This window comes from Ochotona princeps, chromosome 3 (genome assembly GCF_030435755.1).
Source record: "Ochotona princeps isolate mOchPri1 chromosome 3, mOchPri1.hap1, whole genome shotgun sequence".
Taxonomy (NCBI): Eukaryota; Metazoa; Chordata; class Mammalia; order Lagomorpha; family Ochotonidae; genus Ochotona; species Ochotona princeps.
The window spans coordinates 64,768,735-64,795,758 of record NC_080834.1 but is presented as its reverse complement, the minus strand read 5'-3'; the positions used below and the strand labels follow the sequence as shown (position 1 = coordinate 64,795,758).

The window sequence follows — 27,024 nt, the reverse complement described above, 5'->3', positions numbered from 1 at the left end:
AAAATAAGAACAAAAATATTGTGATTCTAGTTAAAGAATTTTAAGACCACTACCGTTTATCCATGCCCAAAAGAATAAGATTTGCGTATTTCAAGAGATTTTCATGATTTTTTTATACCAGTTATTTCTGACAATCTCCAAATAATGCAAATAAATAAGGCTTTATTCCTTGTCTACTGTTAAAAAAAAATCAGAATTGTTTTTATGCTACCAAAGTAAACATCAATTGTTGGTACTGCATCTTGCTTTATATGGTGATCTTACATGTATAGCATGAGTGACAACTAGAAATCTCCATTTAACTAAATTTATCACCACTCTAAAAATTCTGCAAAACTGAGACTACTATTTCCAATGATACTACATATTGATTTAGACTCGTTCTAAAAATAGTACTGAACTCAGACTGAAAATAGTATGCAGCTATTACAATTAATTTTCTCACAGAATCATGATGGAGAAACATGCATAGCAGTAAAGATTTCAATTGTTTTATTGTGTACTGAAAAACAATAAAATACAAAAGATAATTTCTAAATAGACCACATGTGTAACTGAGTATACAATTACATTCTTTTTTGTTTGTTTGTTTGTTTTCATTATTTTTTTAATTATATTGTTGACAATCTTTACATAGTTAATTACGGTAAAAAGGTTCAGGGGTATAGGGAAGTGGGTAAGACTATTACTCAAAACCATGTCAATTCCATAATATTGCAAATTGCTGTTGATGTTATATTGGGACTCTTAATTGACTGGGATGACATTCTACCAGCTCTAACTTCAGACCAGAAATGGTCTCCCCAAGAAACTGTTCAACCCATCTGGACAATAAGTAGCTGGACTCTATGCTTGGTCTACGTTTGCAAGGAAAGAATCTTGATTGAATTTGAACTGTAATACTGCATCAAGGTGGAGGAATCCACCAGGGGGGAGGGGCGTGGGGAGAGGTGGGGGGATTCCCAGAGCCTATGAAACTGTCACATAATGCAAAATAATTAATAAAAAAATAGTTCACCAGTTATGAATTGCTGCCATTTTCGCCACTCCCAGCTTGGTGAGGTCTTTAAAGAATCCACTGATTGACATAGTCCGTCATAGAGTCTCCATTTGTCCAGTATTTCGCTGCCAACATATAGCTGAGGCGGTTCATTGACTTGTTCTTTCTTCTGTCTTTTCTTGGCTAGGGTTCTGAGTCCACCATTTTGATTGGGGAGATCCCCAAAGAAACGTTTTGGTATTCCCAGACCAGATTCTTGTATGTTCTAGCAAGCACAGGGCCCAGCTCAGTTCATCTCCACAATCCGCTGGTGGTTGCAATTGCTGGGTTGGTTCTGTTTTCAGTCCCAACTTCCACTGGAACCAATGGGTGTTGCAGTCCAGCCTGGTTCTGCCCAGCACATACTCGGCCCTCACATAAACCAGTGGGAGCCGCAGCCAAGTCAGAGCGACCCACCAGGCCTGCCCCCGACCCTGGTTTGCCAATATGTATAGCAGACTAGTCCAGTCTGTCCCACATCCCATTTGGCTCTTGTACTTGTCAACGGGTATTAAAGCTTAGTTCCAACTAACCAGCTCAACTATTCAGCCCTCATGGATGTTGTTGAGTGCCTCTCTGTCTAGCCACTCCAGCCCCCATCCTAGTTTTCATGCCCTCCCGCGGGAGTAGTAAGTAACCCAAGAGGGGGGAACCCACTATTTCCCTCCCGTCTCTCTCAATCCCAGTTTATGCACTCTTCGGGTGGTTCTGTGTTTTGACTTGACAGAATTAGCTCCCAGTGCCAGCTTCTGCCAGCTGATGCTGTGGCTAAGCCCTAAAACCCTCACCCACTCTAATTTATGCTTGCACCAGTAGGAACAATACGCCCAGCCTGGCTTTTCCCTTATCTAGTCCACGTGCGGTCCACAGGTGTTGTAGCCCTGCTTAGTCTGGTCTGTCCCCATCCCAGCCCACGCTCTCCAGTGGGAGTAGCTGTCCGGCAACGGGACCAGCCCCTTGTTCCCCCTGCCGGCTCTACCCCGTCCCTTCCTGGTTCTCACACGTGCTGGTTGGGTGCTGCAGTCACATCCAGTACACGCAACCTCACCCTGGCATTCCATATTGTGCACTGGTTTTGTCGTGACCAAACTTGGCTCGACCCACATTCTGTTCTGGTGTTCAGACTTGCCAGTGGATGACATGAACTGATTCAACCTGCTCTGCCCCCGACCCATGCCAAATGTATGCCAGTGGGACACTTTCCATGGCCTATCATATCATGCTTCTTGCGCTTACCTGCAGGGATTGTGTCCTGCCAGAGGAGTTGCCCAGGCTCCTCCATCAGAACCCCTCCCAGTGCCAGATTTTGCGCATGCCAGGGGGTCCATGAGCCAGCCCTACTCAGTTCACCTCCTGTCCTAGCAGAAACAGTGGCTTTTCCTGGCTGGCTTCCAACCCATTCTGGTTCTTGCTGTTGGATGTTTCAGCCCAGCCATGGCTCGTCCATACCCACATACAGCTCACACATGGCTCAGCAGGTGGTTGAGACCTAGCCTAGTCAGTCCCACATCTATCCTGGTTCTCTAGTACACCAGACAGTGTTGGGGTTTGGCTGGCCTGGTGCATCCAATCCCAGTCCACACTAGTGCCGCGGGAGACTACAACTATTTCCTAGTTAGAACACAGCTCCCATTTCAGCACACCCGCCCCTTGGTGGGAACCTCAACCCAGTTAGGGTGTCCCCTTACCTTCCCAACTGGGCCTGTTCCCAGCCATAGATCACGCACATGCCAGTGGCTGCTCTGACTCAGCTTGGCTCAGTCCCTCACTTTTCCTGGCCTCTGCCTTAGACACTGTGGCTTAGTTTGCTTGACTCACATAGACCAGTAGGTGTAAGAGCCTAGCTCGGCATAACCTGTGCTCCATCCTGGCTTCTAGTTTCGCTTGTAGGCTAAGGTTTGATCAGTCCTGCCTAGTATATCCCGTTCCATTACCAATTCACACATTAGCCAACTGTTGGAGCTACTTTGCCCAGCTTGTCCGACCCCCAGGGCTGGACCACATGTTCACCAGCGGGAGCTATCACTCCCCCGGAGAGTTTTCCAAGTTCCTCCACTTGATCCACTCCCAGACTCAGTTCTCATACATGCCAATGTGTTTTAGGCCAGTGTCCGGCGCAGTCTGGCCTTCCATTTCCACACCCTATTCAGGATGCACATTCGGGTGCTGCTGCCTTGATAAGTCCAGACTGCTGCGGGTTCCTTTACCTGTGATTGATGGCAGGCCCCTTAATCCAAAACCACCCAAACTCTTGGGCTTACCAGTGGGGCTAGAATTTCCACAGGGTGTGGCCCACACACCCCCCAGAGAATCTACCTCAGGATACAGTTCTCAAGTGCTAGTTAATGTTATGGCCCTGCCTAATGTGACCAGTCTCCTGATCCATCATCATGTCAGGTAAGAGGATATCCTGTTGGACAAGCCCCGAGCGTAAGCTTTTGTATGAACTGGTGTTCAGCACTGAGGATTGTTAAGTGATTACAAGTTCTTCAAAGGAAGAGTTACTGCCATTGGGACTCTTTAGCATTGACTCAGATCCCAGAAGCACAGTGGGATCAACCTGGAGCTACCTAAGCAGCGATTCAAACCTATACACCAGAGCTACCCAGCTGGGCAGACAGCAGGCAGAGCCTGGCACCAAATGGTGCACTGGCTGCCCAGGGCCAGCTCACCACCTGCACATGGTGGCTGGAGTCGGGATCCGAGCAGGACGCCCCATCCTGGAGCCCACCAACAGCCTCCCGGCTGCTGGAAGTTTAAATCCCCAGGCCGAAGGTCGTGTCCCTCCCTAATTCCATTCACTGCCCAATGAGGGCGGTGGGTGGGACCTACCCAGTCATGGAGACTTCCCCCCTCGGTGTACTCACCCCGAAGGAAGCAGCCCCCAAACCCAGGCAGGCCCGGGGCCAGCTCACCATGTGCACATGGTGGCTGGTGTCGGGATCCGAGCAGGACGCCCCATCCTGGAGCCCACCCTACAGTTACTTTCTTAGATTTTATTGTAACCCATTATTGAAAAGGGCTGAAAAACATTAAAAATGCTCTCTAATCTTACCATAATGAGTGTATCTCTTGTCTATATTATTCTCAGGAAATTGTAATTATAATAAACATAATCAAGAATACTTTACTTACATGAAATAATCACATATATTTGAATTAAATGAAAAAAAATATTTAAAATGGTTTTGCATCAGCTGATACACACCTCAAGCCCTGGACACTGACATGCGAACCACATGAAGGATCTAATTGAGTTGTAACTCCCCCATTAGGCATTCACCCAGCTCTGGCTGTTGTGTGTTATGGTTGTTTGGAGAATAATTGAAATTAACCTCTATTTCCCTAACCCTCCTCCCCTCTTTCCTCTCTGGCTTTAAAATTAATTAAATTATTAATTTAAACTACTCATTAAAATCACAGTTCAAAAGACAGAAAAATATATAAGAATTCCGGAATGTACAGAACAAAGCACTATTCATATTCTCTTACCTCTATAACTATGTCAATGAACACCAAAAATATGAAACTGAAGATAATCTCCCAAATAATGACAATTACATTGTCAGTAGATTATTAGCAACAATACTTAAAGAAAATATTTGCAAGGTGTTGAGGAAAAATAATAGTTACCTAGCATTCCATATCCTAATAAACAATAACCAAAGAAAGAAAACAAAATAATATTATTAGCAATCCCTAAAATAAAGAGCTTAACAGAAACTTCAGAGAACAACCACTGGAAAACACTTCAGTTTTCAAACATTTATGAAAGGAGCTATGATGGAAAAGATGGCAAGTGCTAAAACTATTAGTAGATCAGATGTATCTAGGTATTACATTTATAATCAATTAGCACTTTTTCTTTACATGGTAGATTAAAAGTATAGACAATATTCAAAGGAAATATCTTGCACAGTAGGTCAAACTTCTTAAAAGAACAAAAACACTAAAAAAATGTACAATTTGTAGAGACTGTTAAAAGAAAGATAGCTAAAATTGTTAAGGATAGTCCCTATAAAATATTCCTAAGTTTTCAGCCAAAGATAGTAAAATAGACTAAAATTGATATTTAATGAAATTAAAACAATGTATTACAAATGATCATTTTCAAAACACTTTTTAAAACAAAGACAAAGAATAAACTGTAATTCAACTATTCAACTCTATCTGGTTAGAAACGACTTATATTTCAAACTCCTTCAAGCTTCTTGATTTAATTTTCTTTTCAAGCAGGATGAATCTAGAATTGCATGGAAAAGCAACTTTGTTGTGAACTGAAAGCTATATTGTAAGAGTTTATATTTTCTGAGTAAGAACCTTCAGAGAATGAAAAGTGCTACATGGACCAATAATGTTTTCCTTTTATTCTGATCCCAATCTCACCTTTCTATTTTTCATTACATCCTCAAACCCCCTTATTTAATGCCAGCAAAACCTGGCATTTGAAATTTCTTTGTGCTTTCTGCTTCAACAGCCATTTCTGATAACATGATTAGACAGAAGATTATAAACACAGAGTGCCAATATTTCTGAACAGCAGTAGAGGACGGAGCCATGAAGCCTTAATAATGACACTATTCAGCAGATCAAATCAATAGCTGTGTCACTGAAAGCCTCGTACATGCCGTTCACCGTGTGAACAATAATACAATGGTCTGAGAGTTGTCACCATCCATTCCTCCTGAACTATAAAGCAGTTTTATATAAACAAATACATAAAAATGTGTCCAGAAAACTTTTATTTTTAAAAATTCACAATGTTTCAGAACTTTCCATATCTACAGCCAAATGCCATTTTGGCAATTATCGTATGATATTTAACGAGCTTAAAGAAAGTGTCATATTAAGAACTTGCATTTTTTTTAACATATTGGTTACTCAATACTATGTTAATTAACTCCATAATGTTATAAATTGTTGCTGCTGTTATGTTGGGGCTTATAATTGATCGGGACGAATACTCTGCTGGCTCTACCTTCAGACCAGAGATGGTCTCCCCAGGAAGTCGTTGAACTTATCTGGACAATAAGATGCTGGACTCTATGCTTGGTATATACTTGCAATGAAAGAATCTCAACTTAACTTGAACTGTGGTAATGCAACAAGGTGGAGGAATCCACCATGGGGGAAGGTTTTAAGAAGGGGTGGTGCCAGGGTCCGTGCAGTAGGTGTGAATGACACAGAGGTGTGAAGAGAACAGCTCCCTGCATGGCAGGGCCCACGGAGCTTCCAGCTACTTGGCAGGGCCTAGCGGATTCATCTCTGACCACCTTGACGCAGTTTTCACCCTCTTTCCAATGGGCACTCAATCACCCCACTAAGAATTTTGTATTGAGGCATTGTCTGCCCCTGTGAGATGGCTTTTACAACCAACATGAGCTTAAGAGTTAATGTTACTGTGTGTTTCCAACATTTTCTTCCAAAAGTTTGAAGGTTTCTGGATGTAGGTTTAGATCTGTTATCCATTTAGATCTGATCTTAGTGTATGGTGAGAGATGTGGATCTATTTTTTTGTTTCTGCAGGCTATCAACCAGTTGTCCCAACAGCATTTATTGAACAGACCTTCCCATTTGCCTGGGTTGTCGTTTGTCTTTTTGTCAAAGATTATTTGGCTGTATCTGTGTGGGTTTCCTTCTGGTGTTTCTATTCTGCTCCATTGATCTTCCTCTCTATCTTTGTGCCAGTACCACGCTGTTTTGATAACCACTGCCCTATAGTATGTCCAGAGGTCCGGAACTGTGATTCCCCCTGCTAACTTCCTGTTCTTCAGGATGGTTCTAGCTATCCGTGGTTTTTTGTGCTTCCAGATGAACCTTTGGATCATTGTTTCCAGTTCCATGAAGAATGTTTTGGGCAATTTGATTGGGATTGCGTTGAATGTATATATTGCTTTTGGCAGTATAGACATTTTAATGATATTGATTTTACCTATCCAGGAGCATGGGATGTTACTCCATCTTTTGAGGTCTTGTTCAATTTCTTTTTTAAGTAGTTTGTAGTTTTCTTCAAATAAGTCTCCTACATTTTTGGTTAAATTTATTCCCAGATATTTCATACTTTTCTCTGTTATTTTGAATGGTATCTTGCTGGTTAAGTCTTTTTCCATCTTGGGGCTGTTCGCATACACTATGGCTGTTGATTTTTGTTCATTAATTTTGTACCCTGCCACTCTACCAAACTCTCGTACAAGTTCTAGCAGTCTCTGTATTGAGTCTCTTGGCTCTTCTACATAAAGAATCATATCATCTGCGTATAGTGAGAGTTTAACTTCTTCGTTTCCCATTTGGATTCCTCTGATTTCTTTTTCTTGTCTTATGGCCCTCACTTCCTAAAAAAGACTCCAAATGCAGTAGAAATCGAGACCAAAATAAACAATTGGGACCTCATCAAACTAAGAAGCTTCTGTACAGCTAGAGAAACAATCAACAAAGTAAAAAGGCAACCCACAGAATGGGAGATCTTCGCACACGACATAGGTGATAGAGGGCTGATCTCCAGAATATACACAGAGCTACAAAACAACCAAAATGTCAAAACAAACAAGCCACTCAAGAAATGGGCACGGGAAATGGGCAAACACTTCACAAAGGAACAAACCCAAATGGCAAGCAAACACATGAAAAAATGCTCAAGTTCCCTGGCAATAAGGGAAATCCAAATTAAAACATCAATGAGGTACCACCTAACGCCAGTAAGACTGGCCCACATGAATAAAAGCACCAACAACACTTGTTGGCGAGGTTGCGGGGAAAAGGGAACCCTACTCCACTGCTGGTGGGGCTGCAGGCTGGTACAGCCTCTATGGAAATCAGTATGGAGAATATTCAAACAACTCAAATTCAACATACCGTATGATCCAGCAATAGCACTCCTAGGAATATATCCAGAACACTTGTTTTATGAGAAACCAACATGCACTCCTATGCTCATAGCAGCACAATCAGTAATTGCAAAAACATGGAAGCAACCAAAATGCCCATCAACAGAGGATTGGATAAGAAAGCTATGGTTCATCTACTCCATGGAATACTACTCAGCTATTAAAAAAAACAAAATGCAGTTCTTTGTGGCCAAATGGGCCAAACTGGAAACCATAATGCTAAGGGAAATGAGCCAATCCCAAAAGGTTAAATACCACATGTTTGCCTTAATTTAAGATGATATGATGTTATGTATAACATGTTATGTTTTAATGTTATATGTTGTGTATAAACTAAAATTGAAATGTCAATGAGGTGGTCACAGAAGGTGACTGGGAACCCGCATTTACTTTTAACATATTGGTTACTCATTACTATGTCAATTAATTCCATAATGATGTAAATTTTTGCTGATGGTATGTTGGAGCTTTCAATTGACTGGGATGATACTCTGCTGGCTCTGTCTTCAGATCAGAGAGGGTATACCTAAGAAGCCGTTGAACTTGACTGGACAATAAGATGCTGGACTCTATGTTTGGTATACTCTTGCAATGGGGGAATCTCAACTGAACTTGAGCTGTGGTTATGCAACAAGGTGGAGGAATCCACCATGGTGGGAGGGTTTGGGGAGGGGTGGGGAGAACCCAAGTATCTATGTAATTGTGTCACATAATACAATGTAATTAATGAAGTTAAATAATTAAAAAAAAAAAAGAGTTAATGTTACTGATAATGTCTTGGTGAGCGGGCCTTTAACTGCACACAGGAGTACAATCAAGCCCATGCTGTCTCCAGACACCTTATTGTGTACCTACCCATTGCCATAAAATCTGGCCTGGACATTTAGCATGCTTCCTGGGAAATGGCTTGATAAGAATTTTACAAACTAATGGAAATAATGGGAGTATGGGTTAAGACTGTCAGGACAAAAAATATAGCTACTGGGACCCTAAAAGCTATCTTGTTACTGGGACCCTAAAAGTTATTTTGTTACTGTGACCCTAAAGGCTATCCTGTTACTGGGACCCTAAAGGCTATCCTGCTAAAGCAAAAAATATAGTTACTGTGACCTTAAGGGTTAGCCTGTCCTTGCAACTCTTTAGAACATAGAAAATGTAGTTGCTTTAGCTGCTTTCATAATTTCTAACTAGAGGAAATATAGGCTGATTTCACTAACATCACAAAGATATACTTTTGATTATTATTTGATCATTTATGAGGTTGTAGAACCTGCAGTTGTAGAGGAACTTAATGTTGGAACCTTTTCTCTTAGATCTTTGTTTTTTTCTCTTTTGATGTATTCCTCACATTAAGTGATGGATAGTTGTAGAATAAGAATTGTAGTAAGAGTGTATTACTGAATAAGATGTGTTGTCTACTGAGAAATTCTTGGCTGCAACGTTGGAATGGATAATGCCCTGTCTTGAGGTGAAACAATTTGCAGAATTGTCTTTGGAAACACTCACTTGTCCATTGCAGAATTGAAACTTAAATGGAGTAAACTTGGCTCATTGCTAATTACAATTCTTTCCGCCGCTATAACTCTTGCTTTACTTGTTCAATTAACAAACTGTGAGCTTGCTGACCTAATGGCCTTTAGTGCCAATGGCCCATAATCCCCATAGACCAAGACCCCGGACTTACTAACCCATACATAATTCAAGGTAGGGGCCTGGTTGTCACAGATGGCGCCAAGGTTAGAGCCCAGACCTGAGGAGAGCGGATGAAGACTGGAAAACCAAGATAAGCAAGGAATGTGGAATCCTTCCTCAATCATTTCTCAAGAAGTTGTAAATTGTGCCCCCTTGAAGCTATGTCAAAATGCCCCTAAAAGAAAACTTTGTACTGCTTCTGTATAAATAAAGCGGACAGCTTTCTCGCGAGGTCCACAATGGTCAAGGAATCCTAGTGGTCCGTCTCTCCTTTCTTTCTCTCTTCTTCTTTCTACGCCTATCTCACGCACCCTTCTCGAGCTCCGAACTCTCGGCTGGAGCTGGACTCCGGCAGGGTGGGGGGGAATCCCAGTACCTATAAAACTGTGTCACATAATGCAATGTAATTAATAATAAAAAAAAGAAAGTGTCATAGACATGTACCTATCCCTAGTAGTTCTTTTTCTTTTTAAGCTTTATTTATTTTTATTGGAAAGTAAGATTTACAGAGAGGAAGAAAGACAGAGAGGAAGATCCTCCATCTGCTGGCTCACTTCCCAAGTGGTCGCAATGGCCAGAGCTGAATGTATCCAAAGCCAGGATCCAGGAACGTCTTCCAGGTCTCCCTATGGGTGCAGAGTCCCAAGGCTTTGGGCCGTCCTTGACTGCTTTCCCAGGCCACAAGGAGAAGCTGGATGGGAAGCAGGGCAATCAGGACATGAACCAATGTCCATGTAGAATCCCAGTGCAAGCAAGGGGAGGACTTTAGCTACAAGGCTACCACATTAGGCCCTATCTCTAGCAGTTCTACACTTAATCTTAGCCAAAAGGCTGAGAAGCAATAGTAGTTCTAAAACTGTAAAGCAAAAGAAACAAAAACTAGAATACCTGCAATTATCTTAATGAGATTTAGTCTAAATTAATGTTAAGGGGAACTTACTAGGGATTCATGGTCGCTTCAGAATTTATACAACTGAACAAAAACTGCATCCAATTTTTCATGTTAATTGCTTCCAATTATTTCTTCAACAGTGTTAAAATAATCTCAGTTATATAATGTGAAGGGCTATTTGTTGTAAATCGATATTTTTTAAAATCAATGTTATATCTTAGTTGATTAAAAAAGCAAGAATAGGGAGAAAAAAAGAACAAAATAAAAATTTAATTTGTAATATCAACAAATGCAGTGTAAAAGATTCAATTACAATCCCATAAAATAAAATAGTCATGAAAAATGAATAAGTATTTGTTATTGCGCATAATTGAGTAACCTACATTGTTTGCATTTGGTTTTTAATTGTTGCATATACGCTTAATAAATCAAATTTTAAAACGTGTTTGATATAGAAAATAAAAAGAATGTGATTTAGATAAGCATTTACAGTATGATGAAGAAAAGCATCCCGAACTCAATCGTTCAGTAATATAACTTTCAGCAGACAATATCATAAATTATGAACAAATATTCATTATCCATTGGATATACGAACAGATGTGAATTTATTCTATTTTCAACCAACTTAATGGTCTTTTCTGAATAGTTAACCAGATATTCTCAAATTCAATAGTCAATTATGCATATCCCTAAAGCTTTAACTTTTAAGTTTCATAGCTTAAGTTTCAGATAAAATTACCATTGTTTCCCATCATTCTGCAGAGTCTGAATTTCAGAGCAGAAATGTAACTCTTTTCTTTTTTAAAGATTTATTTTTTGTTGTTGTCATTGCAAAGTCAGATACACAGAGAGGAGAGACAGGGAGGAAGGTATTCTGTCCGCTGATTCATCTCCCAAGCAGACAAAATGGCTAGAAATGAGCCAATCCAAAGCCAGAAGCCAGGATACCCCTCAAGGTCTCCCCTAGGGCACAGGGTTCCAAGGCTTTGTTTTGTCCTCAACTGCTTTCCCAGTCTACAAGCAAGGAGCTGGGTGGGAAGCCGGGCCACTATGACTAGAACCAGTGCCCATATGGGATCGTGGTGCGTGCCAAGTCGAGGATGTTAGCCTTTAGACTACCATGCAAAGCTCAAAAATGTAAATCTTGTTCAAACAGTGTTCCTTTCAAACTCCAGAAAATAAATGTATGGCAAAAAGGACCTAAATACTACTGATGAATTTAGGTCTCCTCTTTTTGGGTTTCACAGACAGAAAAAGTTACAATATCAGGGTAAGGGCATAAATGCCTGGAAGGAAGACGTCGAGGAGAGAAAAAAGGGGCAGATAGAAAGGAAGAGAGGAGGGAGCATTATACACAAAAGCCAGATTAAGAAACAACCTGGATTTGAGAGTTGGAATACAGTTGGTTAAGCTGCCCTTGTGAAGTTAGCATCTCATACCAGAATGTGGCTTCAAGTATCTGCTACTCTGCTTCTGATCCAGCTTCCTGCCAATGGATCAGGAAAGACAATAGAATGTATGGGACAACAGGGTGGATTTTTTTGGCTCCTGGCTTCAACCTAATGAAGACCAGTCTGTTGTAGTCATTTGCGGAGCAAATCAGTAGGTAAGATCTCTCTCTCTCTCTCTCATTCTGCTTTTCTCTCTCTCTTTCTCTGGTGTTCCATCTCGCAAACAATCTTTAAACACAGAGAAAAAGAGAGAAAGAGAGAGAGAAGGAAGGAAGGCAGCCAGGGAGGGAAGGAGGAAGGGAAGAGAGGAGAGGAGAGGAGAGGAGAGGAGAGAAACTGAGCTTTAGGTATATATCTAATATTAGATACTGAGTAGTGTGTGACAATGGAATATTAAATTCTGTTATTAGTGATTTATTGTTCTGAATCATAAAGTGCCAGATGAGAGTTTTTCTAAGGTCTTCCCTATCTAACATTAAAACATTATGCAATATTCACTAAGGAAAAACATTCCTGTTTTACAGAAAAGACAAGTAACAGCACTGCACAGAAGCTCCATTAGGCTTTACCTTTACTCCATATATTCAATTTTCGGGGTCCTGGGATCAGTCATGTCTGTACATTTCTTACTCTTTATTACATGAGAATTTTGCATTTCTCTTCTATTATATGAAAGTCACATTGAAACAGATAAATAATTAGTACAAATTGTATTAATTATTGAAGATTAAAAACAGTGTGATTAACTTTATGAGGAATCATTTATATATATGCATATGTGTGTGTGTGTGTGTATATATATATATGATCCTGATGGATGAATAATATTTGGTTATGGAAAAAAGAACACAGAGGGGTACCAAACTCCTAGAAAATGAATAAATTAAGAAATATTACAAGCACATGGGTTATTATAAATTATTCTTTAAAAGCTGGAACAGCAGAAAAATTGTCATGATTAAAAAATAACTTACAGAGGGCCCGGTGGCGTGGCCTAGTGGCTAAAGTCCTCGCCTTGAACGCACCGGGATCCCATATGGGCACCGGTTCTAAACCCGGCAGCTCCACTTCCCATCCAGCTCCCTGCTTGTGGCCTGGGAAAGCAGTCGAGGACGGCCCAAACCTTTGGGACCCTGCACCCGTGTGGGAAACCTGGAAGAGGTTCCTGGTTCCCGGCTTCTGATCGGCGTGCACCGGCCCGTTGCACTCACTTGGGGAGTGAATCATCGGATGGAAGATCTTCCTCTCTGTCTCTCCTCCTCTCTGTATATCCGGCTTTCCAATAATAATAAATCTTAAAAAAAAAAAATAACTTACAGAACAAGCTGTGAACGCAGTGGTGAAGAAGGCAGAGAGTAAGAAAGAAAAGAAGGAAAAATCTAACAATAGGAGCTGGGAAGGAAGAGAGGCAGGGAGAGATGACTTCTTGAGGTGAAGTAACTAATACTGTTATGGGGATTTAGACAGTAAGCAATCATGGCCTCAGATGTTCCATGAACCAAGTGAAATCTTACATATTCAAATGTGTTAACCCTCCAAAGAATCACAACTTCATGAGATAGGACCAGAGAGGAACCACCTGGTGAATTCAGTTCAGGTTTCCAGAGTGCAGAAATCGTTAAGTAAAACACTTACAGCAAACATGAGGTTGTGCTGTTACAGAGGTTAAATTCTGTCCCTTCTCCTTTTGGACAGAACAGATTATAGAGAATAAATGGATACCAAGAAGTCTAAGTCCAGAGGTTAGAATATCAGTAAAGAAATGCCATTCACAATAAGGAAAATTAATCAAGGGCACTACTGGTGAGATTATTATCTGTTATCACTTGTAACAGAGGGAAAAATAAAAACAAAACTAGAACACAAGGAAAAAGATCTTTCTAATGTTGATCAAATTTAGGTTTCCGGAGAGCTGTTGAGAAACTAGCAACTGGCACATGTGCAATTATTGTGAGCGAGGCTGAAAACTCAAAAGGTAGTCATAAAACGAGTGATGGAGCCAAGGCCAGAGAAAAAACTCTCAGGCAAAATAAATTGGCCTTAATTAGAGACGCTTTCTTGTCCTCTGTGGTAATGGATCCTAACAAAACCCAGTTGAATTTCAAAATCACAACAGACTAGGAATTGCTAGCTTCCCTGTCTTTTGGAATGGAAGACTCTTGGGAGGTGGAAGGGTGGGAGTGTGTGTTTGTATGTATTTAAAATAGTTTAGGGGTGTGTGTGTGTGTGTGTGTGTGTGTGTGTGTATAAAAGAGTTCAGAAATTAGCTACTTCAAGAAGGGTTTTTGCTGTGAGTCTTCATTCTCATCTGCAACTGACTTCAATGGTACTATTTTGTATTTACACATGATTTGGGCTAAGTTTTCGGGAGAATGAGATTTCATTTATGATAGTGGGATATTAATCAGCAAAATCCAGAGAATGGACTATGATATACTTTGCCAGGGGGAATCCCCTCTAAAAACGCCACTTAAAAGTACAATCTCAAATGCAACATTTCAAATGCAGCCCCTGATCTTATACCTGAGTAGACAAAAAAATATCATTTTAATGCAGTCACTATATTGTAGAAAATGCTGGTTTCACTCATAAATGACTAGAGGCCACAGAACAAGAGGCACTAGGGGACTATATCTCATATTTAAATTCCAACTCCATTCACGTTGCCAGTAGAATACAGCTACATGACTGACCCATGTTCATTTAACAATAATAGAAGAAACACTTCAGTGAGCCAGAATAAATAATAAAACTTTGTGGTTTTATGAGAATAAGAAGTTTTCAGTCATTTTATCTCATATTATTAACAAACATATTCCTTATTTACATTTATCTCTATCATCTACCATATTCAAGAAATAATTGGTGATTAGACAGTTCTATAGTTTAAATTAGATTTTTAAGTTTGGAAGATATGAAAACGCTGACTTACTGACACTGTTTTCTTATTTTCTAATTAACTATGTAGACATACTGCTAAATGCGCTATGGTTAATTCATGTAAATTTCAATTAATTTTGCATTTAGGCTGTATAAATATGTAATATAGAGACTGGGTTATGAGATAAGTTCTTGACAGATGACAACTTAGGCAACAAAAAACAACCACAGAAAAGGAAGGGGCAACATTAAGCATGAAGCACAAATATAAATGAGTACTGTAAAGTGGAGAATAATTCAAGATATTGATATGTGAAAATGAGGTCCTCACATCCACCATATTTTTCTGTTTGTAAACAGTAACTTCCTGCATCTAATCAAATTCACTTATTTGCAATGGCATTACATCTACTGTATCTTTAGCTGATCATAAGTATTATTTAGAGAAACCGCTCCAAAAATGGTGTCAAAGTTACTAAACCACAAACACAGACTTCAAGTGTAATTATTCTAATTTCTACCATCTACTACATACATATTTGTAACACTTATAATGAAGCTACTCTTTCATCTTGTTGCAATCAGGTATAACAATCCATAAAACCAGACAAGCAAAAATTCCAAAGTAAAACTTATGTTATCAATCATGCATCCAAAACCATTTTTGCCAAAGGTACACCAATGGCAACAAAATTTCACACATCAAGCAAAAATAATCTAGCTATCAAACTTATTTCTTAAATAAAACACTTAGCAATGGCTAATATAAATCCTTAGATTATTAAATTACTCTTTAATAATTTTGTAACTTTATCATTATTACCTATTTCTGGTTGGTATCTACCTAGTTTAAGATATGTAAAAGTTAAATGATTACTAAATGCATTTCACTTATTTTAATACATTGTTATAGTCTCCACAGGCTCTTGAATACAACATTTCATGCCACTTAATTATTTTGTTAAAAGTAACATGGCATGTTTTTATATATCTTTCCCAGGAAAAAAAAACTATCATATGTACAAATTTTCTTAAGCTACTGAAACCCAGTTTTTCCATGATTGTCAGTACTATCTTTCAAAGATTTATTATTTGAAAATAAATGCAAAACCCATTGACTTTTTAAAATCATATGCTAAATACAAGTTAAATTACTTAAATGTTTCTTACCATGGCAAGAACCTTCAATTTCTTCATATCCTGTACTGCAGATACACCTTCCAAGAGGAACCAGCCAATCGCCATCAGCTCCACAATACAGTTTAGGAGTGTCACGCTCTTCAGCACTCTTCACACAAGAGCCCCTTACTTCAACCAAGGATGAAGAATCAACCCTTGGAATGGTGTCAGGAAACATGGCCAAGTTTCGAACAGTGAAGGGACACTTTTTATAAAAAACGCGGACTGAGACCAGGGCAATACATGCACCGATGTCTTGAAAAGCCAGATAAAATCCTTTCCTTTCTATAGGCCCTACTTCACGAATTTCAGTGTTGAGTTTGAGGATGCGATCACCCAAATCCATCTGGGTAAAACTCTCATCAGCAGCAATTGTATCAATCTTTGTATACTGGTTTGGCCTGAATTTAACTCCATGGGACTCATCAGATTCCATATAATACAAATTGAATGTTTCTTTACAAGTCCCCAAGACCCATGGGATGCTATTACAATCCCTCAGTGTGAACTTCATTTCCACATAAATTTTCTGAGCTGCATCACGGGAAATCCAGTTTGTACGAAGCCAGTTGTTTTGATTTGGTTCCATTACATTACATACTTGGTACGTGTGAATGGGTCTATTGTGTTCATCCATTTCAGTGATGGCATCCCACTGGAAAAAAAGAAAGAAAAAAATAACTGTTATAAAACCACAGTAGCAAAATAAAAATCATTACTTTCAAATTACTGTCTTACAGAATGAATAATGATTATAAAGAATACAAGTGAAGCTATTCCAATACAGGAGCATAAACTGTAAACCTCTGGTTAAGAACATGTGTTCTAGAATCAGCTGTCTTGGTACGAAGCTTGCCTTCCTGAACGTTAATTGACTAGTATAAACAAGCATAAATTTATTTAACCTTGTTTCTTCTGTAAAACAGAACTGTTAATAGCACCTATTTGATAAGTTAGTCTTACGGTACAAATCAAAACCTGCAAAGCACTTAGAAGTAGTTCTTGGCCTACATTAAGATTGCTAAACCCCTGACAAATCCAGTCATCTGTCCTCATATCTGATTTGCCACATTGAGATGTGTTTACAAGTATCCCATAATGACATGGCTACTTTCACATAAAAAGCAGCAGATAGATAAAGCTTTAGGTGTATTCAAGAAACATTAACCAGGCAGAATTCAACAGTTAGCCAGCTGAACCAAACCTCACTGCCTTTTTGGAACTTACCTTAGAGTAAGGAGAGATAATAAAAGCCATTAAATAGAAAAAGTGAATAAAATGGAAAGCACTATGGGGAACACAAGACAGGAAGAAAGTGAAGTAAAGGATTACAATTATATAAATGCTGTTGGGACAACTGGTTGATAGCCTGTAGAAACCAAAAGATAGACCCACATCTCTCACCATACACTAAGATCAAATCTAAATGGATAAAAGATCTAAACCTACATCCAGAAACCTTCAAACTTTTGGAAGAAAATGTTGAAAATACTCTGCAAGATCTAGGGGTAGGTCCCTACTTCCTAAGAAGGACACCAAAAGAAATGGCAATCAAGACCAGAATAAACAAATGGGACCTCATCAAACTAAGAAGCTTCTGTACAGCAAGGGAAATAATCAACAAAGTAAAAAAGCAGCCCACAGAATGGGAGAAGATCTTTGCGCACTACATAGAGGATAGAGGACTAATCTCCAGAATATACAAAGAACTACAAAACAACCAAAATACCAAAACAAATAAGCCACTCAAGAAATGGGCATGGGAAATGGGCAAACACTTCACAAAGGAACAAACCCAAATAGCAAATAAACATATGAAAAAATGCTCAAGCTCCTGGCAATAAGGGAAATCCAAATTAAAACATCAATGAGATACCACCTAACGCCAGTAAGAGTGCCCACATGAAAAAAAGCACCAACAACACGTGCTGGCTAGGATGCGGGGAAAAGGGAACCCTACTCCATTGCTAGTGGGGCTGCAGATTGGTACAGCCTCTATAGAAATCAGTATGGAGAATATTCAAACAACTCAAAATCGACCCAGCAATAGCACTCCTAGGAATATATCCAAAAAACTTGTTTTACGAGAAACCAACATGTACTCCTATGTTCATAGCAGCACAATCAGTAATTGCAAAAACATGGAAACAACCAAAATGCCCATCAGTAGAGGACTGGATAAGAAAGCTATGGTTCATCTACTCCAAGGAATACTACTCAGCTACTGAAAAAAACAAAATGCAGTCCTTTGTGGCCAAATGGGCCAAACTAGAAAACATAATGCTAAGGGAAATGAACCAATCCCAAAAGGTTAGATACCACATGTTTGCCTTAATTTAAGATGATATGATGTTTTTTTTTTAAAGATTTATTTATTTATTACAAAGTCAGATATACACAGAGGAGGAGAGACAGAGAGGAAGATCTTCCATCCGATGATTCACTCCCCAAGTGAGCCGCAACGGGCCGGTGCGCGCCGATCCGATGCCGGGAACCTGGAACCTCTTCCTCCAGGTCTCCCATGCGAGTGCAGGGTCCCAAAGCTTTGGGCCGTCCTCGACTGCTTTCCCAGGCCACAAGCAGGGAGCTGGATGGGAAGTGGAGCTGCCGGGATTAGAACCGGCGCCCATATGGGATCCCGGAGCTTTCAAGGTGAGGACTTTAGCGGCTAGGCCATGCCGCCGGGCCCCAAAGATGATATGATGTTATATATAACATGTTATATTATGGATGTTATGTCATATGTCATATATAAACTAAAATTGAAATGTGAATGGGGGTCACAGAAAGTGGTTAAGAAATCGCATTTATTTTTTTATTTTTTTTAATTCATTAATTACATTGTATTATGTGACACAGTTTCATAGGTACTTGGGTTCTCTCCACCCCTCCCCAAACCCTCCCACCATGTGGATTCCTCCACCTTGTTGCATAACCACAGTTCAAGTTCAGTTGAGATTCTTTCACTGCAAGCTTATACCAAACATAGAGTCCAGCATCTTATTGTCCAGTCAAGTTCAACGACTTCTTAGGTATACCCTCTCTGGCTGAAGAAAGAACCAGCAGACTATCATCCCGATCAATTAAAAGCTCCAACATACCATCAGCAAAAATTTGCATCATTATGGAATTAATTGACATAGTAATGAGTAACCAATATGTTAAAAGTAAATGTGAGTTCTTAACCACCTTCTGTGACCACCTCATTGACATTTCAATTTTAGTTTATACACAACATATAACATACATAACATTACATGTTATACATAACATCATATCATCTTAAATTAACGCAAACATGTGGTATTTAACCTTTTGGGATTGGCTCATTTCCCTTAGCATTATGGTTTCCAGTTTGGCCCATTTGGCCACAAAGAACTGTATGGAGAATATTCAAACAACTCAAATTCAACATACCGTATGATCCAGCAATAGCACTCCTAGGAATATATCCAGAACACTTGTTTTATGAGAAACCAACATACACATCTATGTTCATAGTAGCACAATCAGTAATTGCAAAAACATGGAAGCAGCCGAAATGCCCATCAGCAGAGGATTGGATAAGAAAGCTATGGTTCATCTACTCTGTGGAATACTACTCAGCTATTAAAGAAATCGCATTTATTTTTACATGTTGACTGCTCAATACTATGTCAATTAATTCCATAACGATGTTAATTGTTGCAGATGGTATGTTAGTGCTTTTATTTGACTGGGATGATACTCTGCTGTCTCTGCCCTCAGACCAGAGAGGGTCTACCCAATAAGTAGTTGGACTTGACTGGACTATAAGATGTTGGACTCTATGCTTGGCATATACTTGCAAAGAGGGAATTTCAACTGAACTTGAACTATGGTTTTGCAACAAGGTGGAGGAACCCACCATGGGGGGAGAGTGGGGGGAGAATACCAGATTCTATGTAATTATAACACAATGTAATTAATGAATAAATTTAATTAAAAAAAACAAAAACAAACAAAAAAAAGGATTACAATTATAATTAGGGTGGTTAGCAGGCTTTCCCATGAATCATACAAAGAGGAAGCAGTAAACATAAAACCCTTGGGCAAGAGGCTACAAGTACATTTTAGGAACAACCCAGGTGGCACTGGAAGTAACATGAGCTAATAAGGAGAGACAGTCAAGGGCCAAACAATTTTTCAATTATGTTAAACAGTTTGACTTCTACTCACAGCCAAATACCTTAATTGTTTTGAAGTCACTTGATATAATCAGTATTTACACATCTAATATTACATACAACATAATGTGTTATTCTGCAAGTGACAAAAAAATGGTAAATATATTCTACTTAATTTTGTACTTCACTGATTCTAATAAGATTATTTAGCATAATCTTTTTGTAGTTCCCCTTGAAATTGGCTATAGAGTCACTTAATCAAAAGGACCTGAATTTCATAGTAGCTTCCAACAAGAATAGCTACCGCATATACTGTTTGGGATTGTTAGATAACTGCTAGTTATAATTTTCAAGTATTAAATAGGGCATAAAAATCAGAAATCCAAGACAAAAATATGAATTCACATACCCATTCCTAAATATCTTAACATGATAAATCATTATTTAAATATGAGTTCATTTAAATGGTTTGTCTACTCTGTAAAGATAACTTCATAGCAACCTAGGAGGCATGGCTAACATTTAAAATATGTGAAGTCTGAATTCCAGGGACCATGGAATGATCAACACAAAGCCAACCCCAAACCTTAGTCAATCCCACTTCAATTTCTTTTTATTTTTAAGATTTATTTATTTTTATTGGAAAGGCAGATATACAGAGAGGAAGAGAGACAGAGAGAAAGATCTTCCATCCGATGTTTCATTCCCCAAGAAGCCGCAATGGCCGGAGTGGAGCCAATCCGGAGCCAGGAGCCAGGAGCTCTTCCAGGTCTCCCACACGGGTGCAGGGTCCCAAGGCTTAGGGTGATCATCCAATGCATTCCCAGGCCACAAGCAGGGAGCTGGATGGGAAGTGGGACTGCTGGGATTAGAACCGGCGCCCATATAGGATCCTGGTACGTGCAAGGTGAGGACTTTAACCACTATGCTATCATGCCTGGCCCCCACTTGAATTTCTTTTCCTGAATTTAGCCCCTGCCCTGTTAAGCTTTACATATGTACTATAGATGAGCATGCCAGCCCCCAAGTACAAGCTGTTTCCCTCCCTTGCTACACAAAAGCTGCTAACTTCAGTCCTCCAGTCACAGCATATCAGTCTCAGACATATGCTGTTTATGCTTACAAGAAATAGTTTCTAAAAGTTCATATGGAGCTATGTGAGCAAGAATTTCTGGAGCATTCGGTATCCACAGAATGAAATAGGAAGCATATGACCTAAAAGGTCATCCCCTTAGCCCTAATGGTGTTAATTTCACACAGAGTCAACAGACATGGCCCACTGGAACAGAGCAGTCCTTTCTTTCCTCCTCCTTAAGAAGGCAATGGTTTCTAATAATCAAATTTGGAGTGTAAAACATCACAATTACTCTTGGATAGCAAAGCGGTACACAGAAAATTCTAAGCATCTGTATTGGGTGCAACAATTGGCGCTGCTTGAGTTGCTTGCATCCACTATCAGAGTGCCAGCATTTCACTCCAGCTATTTTCAATTCAGATTCTAACCTAAAATATGAACATGCATCCGACTTCTTATTGTACGAGATGTCTCCCTGTCACACGCTGAGGAGACCTGAAAGGAATTCCAGGTTCCTGGCTTTAGCACAGCCCAATAGCAGCTGTTGTGCGGAACTCAAGATTAAAAGTTCTGTCTGTCTCTCTCCTTTTTTCTCTTTGCAATTCAAGTTGAACTAATTATATTCTGAAAAATCTATGTTCTAACTCACAACTGGGTTATTTTCATAAACATTTACTTCAAATTGACTTTATTGTATCTTTTAAATCTTACCAGTTCATGTATAAATAAGCAATCAACATTATCTGAGGAATTTATATATTATTTTAAGTTGCAAAAGGAAAATAAAGGATGAAGACAGAAGGTTTGCTTTCATGCTAAGTATAATACTCTACTATACTTAATATGTTAAGTGTTATAATATTCAAATATTATGAAAAACTAATAGCACATATTTATTCATGAGTTATGATTTAAGAGTGTATATAATAAAGATAGCAAATATTCAGAGGACAGAAACATTTATGAATTAAAGATGTTTGGAGGGCTTCAACAAGAAAGAAGCACTTGCATAAAAATTTCAAAGAATCAATAAGGCAGCAGCAGAAAATGGACTAGAAATAAATATAAACAACTAAGTTACATGCACTTATTTAAGGCAATCTAGTCATATATAACATATACTCCGTAGATCAAAGTTCTGAATTCCATTTAAAACAAAAATATAATTTATTTTTCAGTTATGAAGTAAATCAGTGTTTGTAATTTCGTAAATACAGAAATAATGGAATAAAAATGTTAGCAAACTTGTCTTTAATTTGGTTATTACCTTGGTCACATCTTGTGAGAGCCCAGACAACAGAAAATGCTGACAGTAAGGGTAGCTCTCCGGAAGCACCTCTGGGACATGTCCATAACCTGACCTCTGCCATAGCCTTGGGTTTCTGGAAAGTCCCGGAAGAGAAGTAAGAGCACTTATCTCATTCAGGTTGAGATCTTGCTTTTCTTTTACTGTTGAGGCAGTAAGCAGTAATCTTCCTGACCCAAATTATTTTCTGCAAACAGAATGGAAAGTTCCTGTTTGCCTGGTTCTGCTGTTCATTATTACTTGGGATGTGACTCTTGTTGACTGGATAGTTTAAAATGCATGATGCTTAAACTGGGTATCTGTGTTGCCACTGCAGTTGATTGGATCATTTGTGTTGTTCATTGTTCAATGATGTAAGTTTGGTTGACTGATCGGTTTGTATCACGTGCCAGTGCTCTCCGTTTACTGGATAATCCTTGCTTAAGAACTCCTGATCAGGCTGATTGGAGCTGCTCCTCCCTTCCATGTGTGATGCAACAGGACAGTCCACCAGTCAGCGCCAGCTGGTGAATAGACTCCTGAGTTTCTAAGAGTTTGCCTCTGACCATTGTTGGGATAGATTGTGAAGACAGACTGAGATTTTGTGGAGCCACTGAGAGTGAACGAGAGAAGCTTTAAGTTCATGCAGTAATATTAGTCAAAGGAGAGAGTCTGATGGATCGCTCACTGCCTGATGGGAGATGGCCCATGACCACTTCCAAGTGGCAATTTAACCACTTGAGGGAAATGGCTACCCAGGGAATACAACATTAGTTTTTATACATACCAGGCATGAGGGATGGGAGAAGCAGCAGCTCCTTAGTTTACACATGTAGGTATTTTGTAGCAGGCGCCAATCATGGTGGGTGTTGACCTTTTGCTTAGGGAGAAGCTTAGGTTGATCCTGCCTTCCAAACATTTCTACATGGAGTACGGGTTTGAGTTTTCCAGGGCTGTGGACTCACTTCCACTCACCACAAACTAACAACTACTCCAAACTATCCAACATCAACATCCTGTCTGTTTGAAAAATTATTTTATGTAAGTATTAAAATAGTAATAAATAACAATTCATTAAGTTATTATGTAGAAATGAGCTCAGTAAGTCAAATGAAATTATAATATACTTTGAGTGAGGACAAAATTTTGCCAACTTTGTTTTTAGAACCTGGTTAAGCAGAACACAGAGCTGCTTCTCTCTCAGGATCACTTCATGAGCTCTTTCTTTGGATCAAGGTATTGCTAGATGAATTACATGGTAGATGGGGAAGTTTAGAAACTTGAAGTGTCCAGCTCAGAGGTTTTAAGTTTGTATTTTAAAGAGTCTTTTCTTCCTGAACCGCAGGGTAACCTGATACAACAACTATTTTACTGAATTTATGTGCATCAAAGCTTTTTCCGTAGATGTTCACACATGTGGTCTTCATCAGCCCAAAGTATAATAGCTAGTTTCATTTTCACTATATTAATAAGGAGTCTAAGACATATGAGTTGAAGTGATTGCCCCATGATACATAGATTAAGGCCTACTAACTTTCTTTTATGGGTTCTATAATACCTTGAGGACATTATAAAAAGGCTGGCAAGAAGATGGGTGTGGAGTGGCTGCAATTCTCAAGGCTAGCTCATCATTGTTAGAGATCCTGAGCCTGGAGAAACCTTTCGTATGCAAACCCACCAAAAATCAGATAAATTGTCACCCAAAAATCTTTACCAAATTCTCCTGGTAGGCAATCCTATACCACGTGGAATCCACAGGAATTACTCACGCCAGCCACTCAATCCTAAAGTGTGTACTCTGTCTAGTAGAAATCATGATAAAGGAATAGTCTTCCTGCACTTGATGAAAACCTGGTGCTTCTGTGGTCATGTATGGCATGCTTGGTTTTTTGGTCTTTGTTTTTTTCCGGACTTTTTGCAAACCTCACTATTTCCTCCTGTGACCACACCCATTTGATTATAGCACAAGCAGCCTGTGCATTCTAAGAATAAACGCTGCATTGGTTTTGAGACTCCCTACCTGGCAATACTTTGAAGAATAAATGATTCTTGATTAACCAAAATATTTCATTGAACAATAAATGTGAAGTCACAAAACTTCCACTCCTCATACATTAACACCATCATATCACCTCATGTATCCAAAGAAAAGAACTCAGGACCACACAGAAATTAGTCATTTTATTAATTCAGTTAATAAGAAAAGAAGTTACAAAATATTCTACTCTCACTAGCAGGGATGATTTGATTTTTGCTTTACTGAGCTCATTATGACATTGTACATTAGAAATTATTTTATATATTTATATTTCAAGTGCTCTAAGAAAAAAAATCAGTGAAATGAAAAACGTAAAGCAGAGAACAGAGATATTTGGTTCAACCAGTTGACAGAATGAATATAATAGCAAAACTAATGATATGTTTAATTATTTTCATCCTATATATTATTATCAGGTTTATGCACATCTAAATGTTACATGGCTGGAGAATAAATTACAAATATTCATTCTAAAGAAGACAAGAGCTTTCACCCTCTAGATATACATGGTACAGTTTAAAGTTGCCCTCATGAGTGCATACAGCTTTGTGATTCACAGAATCTAAGAATATTTCTCTCATGATAATTTCTTGGACATTCCTATTTGAACTGAATGGTTGCTAGAAGTGAAGGGAAATACAATTTATGCCTGAGGCTTCTCTACAATCCACTCACAACTCACGGAACAATTTTCATTTCCTTAGCAAGCAAAACAAGTAGGCCAAAAAAACTGAATTCCTTTGAGCAGAGGAAGTTAGAACAAGTAAATTAATTTTTAAAGGAACTGGCAGTCATTGAAGAATCAGATTCCTTTATTTCCTCAGGGAACAAAATAAGGCAATCAAATACCCTTTGTAGGCAAAGAATATTCAAATAATATGCTGGTGAATTGATCCATACATCCAAAGTTCTAACATAAACCTCTCAAGTTACACTTTCTTCCCTCTGAGAAACTTTAGAATTCAATATAAACTTGTACTTCCAAAATAAACTTTGAACTTTAAAAATAAAATATTAGCTTCCTCGGCGTACTGTCAGAAAATCTGATTATATTTTAAAAGTGTATTGATAACATGTGCTGATAGTTTACTCAAAGTACATAACCAAAGAAAATAGTACCCTGCTGCCTAAACAGCCTCATCTTTACATCCCCATAGAGAAAAAAGATGAGGAAACCTCATCCCAGATACATTAAAAACCTAAACAGCTTCTAGGCTGGCATTAGGCAGTTAAAAACAACTGAGAAGTAAACTCATAGCAGAGAAGAGGGAAGGACCATTTTGATAATGTTGAAGAACTAGACAGTGCAGAAATTTATTTCCACCTCTACCTATGCTTCCTAAGTTTGCATGTATGTGCATGTGTAACCTCTTTTCCCAACTTGTAAACATGTTACATTTATTAAGTTACAAATTTACACCTGTCTTCATTTGTAACAGATTTCAGGCATCAGCTAGAAGGAAGAGAAAATGAGGGGTGATACTTTCATTTTTCCTTCAAAATACAGCTATGGTAAATGAATAAAAAGAAATAAACACTAAAGAAGATGGAAGGTAACATGATCATTTAAAAGACTCAAAAAGACCAAATGCATACCTAGCATTACATAGGTGATTAATATAACTATGAGACATTGCATAATTACTCCTATTATTTTCTTCAGTAATGAGACAACAAACACTAAGGATAATTCTATAATTTCTAGTGAGGCTTTCTGCATAGCTTATTTTCAAGTGTTTTCTAGTATGTGTCAATGGTAGAAATGAGCCAAAGAAAGGAAGAAAATTTCTAACTTCATTCTAAGAATGATAAATCAAGATTGACAGTGAAGAGATGCATTCATTTGGTAAAACTGCACATGTTTAATGTGTTCCAAACATTTTTTCCTCTTACCTTTCATAAGGCCAATAGATTAAAGTCGTACACAACAATCTCATTGTGTTAACTCTGTAGTGGTTTAATTTTTAAAGCATATGCATTTGATGGATTCTATAAAGAAAAGCTTCTTAAAGAATCTTCTTATTCTAATGTGGTATTTTCCTCAGAACCGCTTAAATATTCAATTTAAGTCAATATACTGACATAAAGTTAGAAAATTAGTGCCCTGAATTTTGCTGCTAGGCATGTAGTTAATAACATAAATCTGTTTTTGCAGCAGAAAAGTGAAGGCTCTGCATTTAAATGGTAACAAGACTTAGAGAATAAAACATGAAAGAAATGCATCATTGTGGATACATTTCTATTTCAGGTTGAGCAGACATAAAACTTTTTTATTAGCACTATAAAAATACTTAATAAAAAAAGTAAGAATTCAGGAGCATAAATGAAATATAAGTACTGAGACTAAGTAAATTTTACAAATAAATTTATTAAAGCGGGCAGATTTGTCCTATTAACATGACTGTAACATTATAGGATAATTTTGACTAAGACAGAATCAGTTGTCTCATAAAAACTTCGT

The 27,024-nt window shown here is 38.6% G+C and overlaps 1 protein-coding gene across 1 annotated transcript in view; it reads right to left on the bottom strand.

Annotated features, from left to right (window-relative positions):
• Nucleotides 1–27,024, bottom strand: part of EPHA6 (EPH receptor A6) — an 860,890-nt gene that overhangs the window by 643,546 nt on the left and 190,320 nt on the right. The window contains 1 exon segment of the mRNA XM_058661775.1: nt 16,012–16,675. Within this exon segment, the coding sequence (XP_058517758.1) occupies nt 16,012–16,675 (664 nt within the window).